The following is a 5,430-nucleotide window of genomic DNA, read 5'->3' on the forward strand; positions in this document are numbered from 1 at the left end:
CCCGGGGGGGGGGGGGGTGGGGGGCCAAAAATGCGCCACTGTCGCCCGCCGGGGGGAAAAAAAAAAAAAAACTTCTCAAAAAAAAAAAAAAAAAAAAAAAAAAAAAAGATTTCACAATGAGATTACTATAATAAAATACTAGTTTTTGTCATTTTGCATTTATATTCTGCATATTCTAGCTCTTTTCCTTATAACTTGAAGAGGCTTGAATAAAGATGTAGTAGTAAAAAGGCATAGGTTGGGAGAATCTTATTTAGCCCATTTAGAGGGAAACAGAATTCATAGTTACTTGTCTAAATACATGGCTCTTCCATAGTAGAAAACAGATTGTTATAGTTATATAGTTCTCTGCTAATTGTGTTTATCTTTATTGCATGAAAACACAAAGTATAATCTTGGTACACAGAGTTTATTCTAAGAAACCATAAAATTGACATGAAAATATAACGTAGGAGTATCATTTTATTACTGCTTTTGCTCCTTGTTTACTAGTAAATTCACTAGTCTGAGTTTTATTCATATTTATCATTTATACTGTCAATCTCGATTGTTTCTATGAACTATTCTCTGATAGAGCAAAATCTTGGAAAGTATCAGTAAATGTCTGTTGATTGTGAGGGTTGTTAGGGGAAACTAAGAATATCTTCCCAAAATTCTGTTCTAGAAATTCCTGAGTTGCCTGTATTTCACCTAAATTCTCCTGGCACAAATACTGAAGATTCTGAACTTACCGACTGGCTGAGAGAAAATGGAGCTGATGAAGACACTATAAGCCGGGTAAATAAAACTGCCTATGGGACAAGTATTCTTTCACTTCATTTCATAATGTTGACTGCCTGCTGTATGACAGGCACGGGATACATGGGTGAGCAAGTTAGACCCAGCCCTGTCCTTCTGAGGCTTATAGACCAGGGTAGGCACGTGATAATCAGGTAACTCCACAAATACAGATGTGATTCGACACTGGCAAATTCTATGAAGAAAAAGGTTATCAGGTGTTATTAGACAGGGAGAAACAGGCTGGGGAAGGTTCTTGGAGAAGGGGATGAATGGGGGGAATAAATAGGCCAGTTGTATGTATGTTCGGGAGCAGTGTGGGAGGGAGGCAAGGGAAGAACCTTGTGCAGGGGGCTGTGGTGTGCGCAAAGACAATGAGGCAGGCAAAAGCTCTGTGGTCCCGAGATCCTTAGGAATTTTATATGTTTGAAATGAAAACCAGAAAGAATGGGGAAAAAAAATCAAGACAGAACTAACAGAAAAAAATTCTTGTTTCTAATTCTTTGTTAATTTTTATTTGTTTGGGAGACAAGATCTTGCTCTGTTACCCTGGCTGGAGTTCAGTGATCATAGCTCCCTGCAGCCTTGACCTCCTGGGCTCAAGTGATCCTCCCACCTTAGCCTCCTGAATAGTTGGGACTACAGTCATGAACCACCATACCCAGCTAATTTAAAACAAAATTTTAGAGATGGAGTCTTGCTATGTTGCCCAGGCTGGTCTTAAACTCCTGGCCCCAAACAATTCTCCCACCTCAGCCTCTCAAAGTACTGGGGTTATAGGCATGAGCCACCATACCAGGCCTGTTTGTTAAATGTTTAATTATTTTCAACATTATTAGACTCCACTGGGCAGCAGCTATTTTATTGCTACTTAATAAAATGAATCTAGTTGAACTTATTTCAGAACCATTTTCTATACAAACCATATTATACCTATAATAATCTAATTCCTCTCTGCTCCATATAGACTTTTTGTTGTTTTTTTTTGAGACAGACTCTCACTCTGTTGCCCAGACTGGAGTGTAGTGGTGCGATCTCAGCTCACTGCAACCTCCATCTCCCAGGTTCAAGCGATTCTCCTACCTCAGCCTCTTGAGTAGCTGGGATTACAGGGATACGCCACCACGCCCAGCTGATTTTTTGTATTTTTAGTAGAAACAGGGTTTCACCATATTGGCCAGGCTGGTCTCGAACTCCCGACCTCAAGTGATCTGCCCTCCTCAGCTTCCTAAAGTGCTGAAATTACAGGTGTGAGCCACTGCACCCGGCGTCTGCAGACTTTTGTAATGAGCATGAATATCATTTGTTTGTTTTAAGATTATATGAACACATAGGCATACATTAAAAGGTTGTAATATTTAATAGAAAGGGCCTCTTAATACCATATTGTTTTAATTTGTTTTATATTTAAATTTTAAAAATAACCAAGAATAAAGATATCTCTTCCTTTGACTTGATACTTTATTGATTAACTAAATAGAATTTTGGGCCACCTTAGAAATCGACATTTAACAAGTTACAACTGAATAAATTTAAACAACTCCAGAATATACATTCTTCTAACTTAGGCTCAAATCCCAATTAAGGAATAGTAATTGATAATCTACTAAATATTGCCCTTTTTATTTGATTTAAAAATAAAAACTTCAGGCCAGGTGCGGTGGCTCATGTCTGTAATCCCAACACTTCGGGAAGCATAGGCAGGAAGACTGCTTGAGGCCAGGTGTTGGAGATTGGGCTGGTCAATATAGTGAGACTTTGTCTCTCTCTCTTAAAAAAAAAAAAAAAAAAAAAAAGTAAAAATTTTAAACTGTAAAGGTTCAGTTTAAATTTTGGACTCTGCTTTTATGGTGAAGTATAGTCAAGTGCCTTTGCTTAACCATGAAAAAATAAGTTCAAAAAGTAAGCATAGACTGTACCTTTCCAGGAACACTTTTTATCCGCTTGAGAAAAAACAAAGCTGCACAGTGCTGAACCTCTTAAATACAAGCATTTGCTTTTGAACAGCAGATGTGATTACAAGTGAGTCTCATCTGTTCATTAGCAGACCATTCAGAAGTTCAGTGTCCCTTGTAATCTTTTCCCATTTGTAAGTCAATATGGATGCATTTCTTTTTGTTTGTTTGTTTGTTTTGAGACAGAGTCTTACTCTGTTGCCCAGGCTGGAGTGCAGTGGTGCAATCTCAGCTCACTGCAACCTCCGCCTCCCGGGTTCAAGCAATTCTCCTCCCTCAGCTTCCCAAGTAGCTGGGATTACAGGCACGTGCCACCACACCCAGCTAATTTTTTGTATTTTTAGTAGAGACTGATTTTCACCATGTTGGCCAAGCTAGTCTCCACCTCCCGACCTTAGATGATCTGCCTGCCTCAGCCTCCCAAAATGTGGAGGTACAGGTGTGAGCCACTGCAGCTGGCCTGGATGCATTTCTTTGTATTTATTGAGTAATAGGGAGGCCCTTCCCCTAATAATCCCGGAATGTTATGTTTTTAGTAGATTTCCTTCTACATTTATTTTTAATTATAGTCAATATTTACATTATGAATAAAGTTTTGCTATTAAGTTATGTAAAACGTGTTTTGTGTGTATTCTACTTTCTCTACAGTTTTTGGCTGAAGATTATACACTAGTAGATGTTCTCTACTATGTTACACGTGATGACTTAAAATGCCTGAGACTAAGGTACCACTTTTCTTTCTCTTGTCACAAAGGAAAGAGCACCAGGCTAAGATCAAGAAAAATGAGTACCTACCTAGGCTGGGTCTCTAATTAGCTTTGCAGTTCTGGATAGAGCTCACTAGCTCTTAGCTGCTCTGAGTAAATTGAGTTAGTTGGACCATACTATTTTTGAGGGCTCTAATAACCAATATTTCTGTATTAGTAAGTGAAAAATCAACTGGAAGGTTTTTTTTAATAATATGCAGACTAAGTTCATGCAGATATTGTAAAGCTGCCTTAAACAAATGCTTTTATTTAGTTCATGATAGTGTTATACTTAATAAATATTTTGAGGAAGTGCTGATTTGCCCTCCAAAAACCTGGTATAATCTGATATAATTTCTTATTAATTAAGGCCAACCATATAACGATTATACCCACTATTATAAAGACAAATTTCAAAAATGTTGAAAATCTAAAGTGATGGTTTGGGACATAGCACTTTGTGGGAGTGAAAAGGGAAGGAAGGAATGGAGGGATGATGAGAAAATATATACAAAAAGAATACATAATGACTGATGAGACTTTGGGATCTTCATGTTCTGACCAGAACAGATGAAAGCTAAGAAGTCACTTTTCTGTTTCAAGGGCAATGTTTCCAATGAAATGTTCTCTTCACCATGTTCTTGTTTCTTTCAACAGGGGCGGGATGCTGTGCACACTGTGGAAAGCCATCATTGATTTTCGAAACAAACAGACTTGACTGTTGCTCAATTTAATCTTCAGTGGAAATTCTCAAAATTAATACAGAGCTGATCTTCTTGGGGGTGGGAAAATCAAAGGGAGAGGAGAAAGGAGCTGCACTTTACATCCAGTATTTGTTTACTCATGTTAAAAAAAAAAAAAAAAAAACAGACAAAACACACTGAAATTTCCTAACTACTTCTATTTCTATAATTTTTAAGGACTCTTCATAAGGACTCTCAAAATAATCCTGAACATTAGAACACTAATGTTCAGGAAGATTTTAATCTCAGCATTTTTATGGAAATATTTTTAATGCAACAGCTATTGCACTTCAGCTAAATGTTTATTTCACACAAAACAGATATAACATTTCATGTGATTGTGCACCACTGGAACAAAACCAAAATGTGACCATAACTTTCTAGGCTTCTGTGTGTTTGTAAGATACTCTAACAATCTGAGTAGCAATGCATAATTTCAATTACTGTATAAAGTTTATGTTTTTTTAAGTGTGCAGAATCTGAGATCAATGGTTTTTACGTATCTGTGTTGGTTGTAATATTGACTATTTTGTAAGTTAAGTTTCTGACCTATAGTACATTTGTTTGAGTCGTTTATGTACTACTGAACTGTACCAGTTGCACATGCCTGAACTGTAGTAATGTTAGCTTGTTCTAAAGCTATCCATTGTGTCATATTCACTCTAAAAATTAAAAAGACGCTCAACATACTGTTTTGATAACTTCTAAAGAATTTTATTTTGTGTTGACAAACTAGATACTTTGCTATGTTAAATTTCCAGTCATTTCTCCAGCTGTAACATGAAATAGAATCTGTCTTCTGTTCAAACAGTCAGACAGCCAACATCCAGGTTGTTCCTCAGGGGAACAGAGGTTAAGAACGACGGTAAGCCTGGGCAACAAAGTGAGACCCCATCTCTATAAAAACCCCAAAAAATCTGCTAGGTGTGGTGGTGCACATCTGTGGTCCTAGCTATATGGGAGGCTGAGGCAGGAGGATCACGTGAGCCCAGGAGGTCGAGGCTGCGTGAGCCATGATGTGCCATTGCACTCCAGCCTGGGAAACAGAGTGAGACCTTGTCTCAGAAAAAAGAAAGAAGATGAAGAAAAAAAAAAAAGAATAAAGGAACGTTAGTATATTTTTCTCAATGCCCCAGGTTATCTTGGATGACTATTGTATATCTTAAGGGTTCTGCAGAGACCATCTTAATGGAGAATACTGCATTTTTT

General features: G+C 37.6%; 1 protein-coding gene across 2 annotated transcripts in view; it reads left to right on the forward strand.

The window, feature by feature from the left end:
- Positions 1-4,911, forward strand: part of MAP3K5 (mitogen-activated protein kinase kinase kinase 5) — a 235,541-nt gene extending 230,630 nt beyond the window's left edge. For both annotated transcript variants that reach the window (XM_032274669.1, XM_032274670.1), the window contains exons 28-30: positions 665-777; positions 3,381-3,457; positions 4,136-4,911. In XM_032274669.1, coding sequence (XP_032130560.1) covers positions 665-777; positions 3,381-3,457; positions 4,136-4,196 — 251 coding nt within the window. In that variant the 3' untranslated portion in view covers positions 4,197-4,911. The remainder of the gene's footprint in view (positions 1-664; positions 778-3,380; positions 3,458-4,135) is intronic.
- The last annotated feature ends 519 nt before the right edge of the window (positions 4,912-5,430 follow it).

Source organism: Sapajus apella, unplaced genomic scaffold (genome assembly GCF_009761245.1).
Source record: "Sapajus apella isolate SASKATOON/1434 unplaced genomic scaffold, GSC_monkey_1.0 scaffold6, whole genome shotgun sequence".
Taxonomy (NCBI): domain Eukaryota; kingdom Metazoa; phylum Chordata; class Mammalia; order Primates; family Cebidae; genus Sapajus; species Sapajus apella.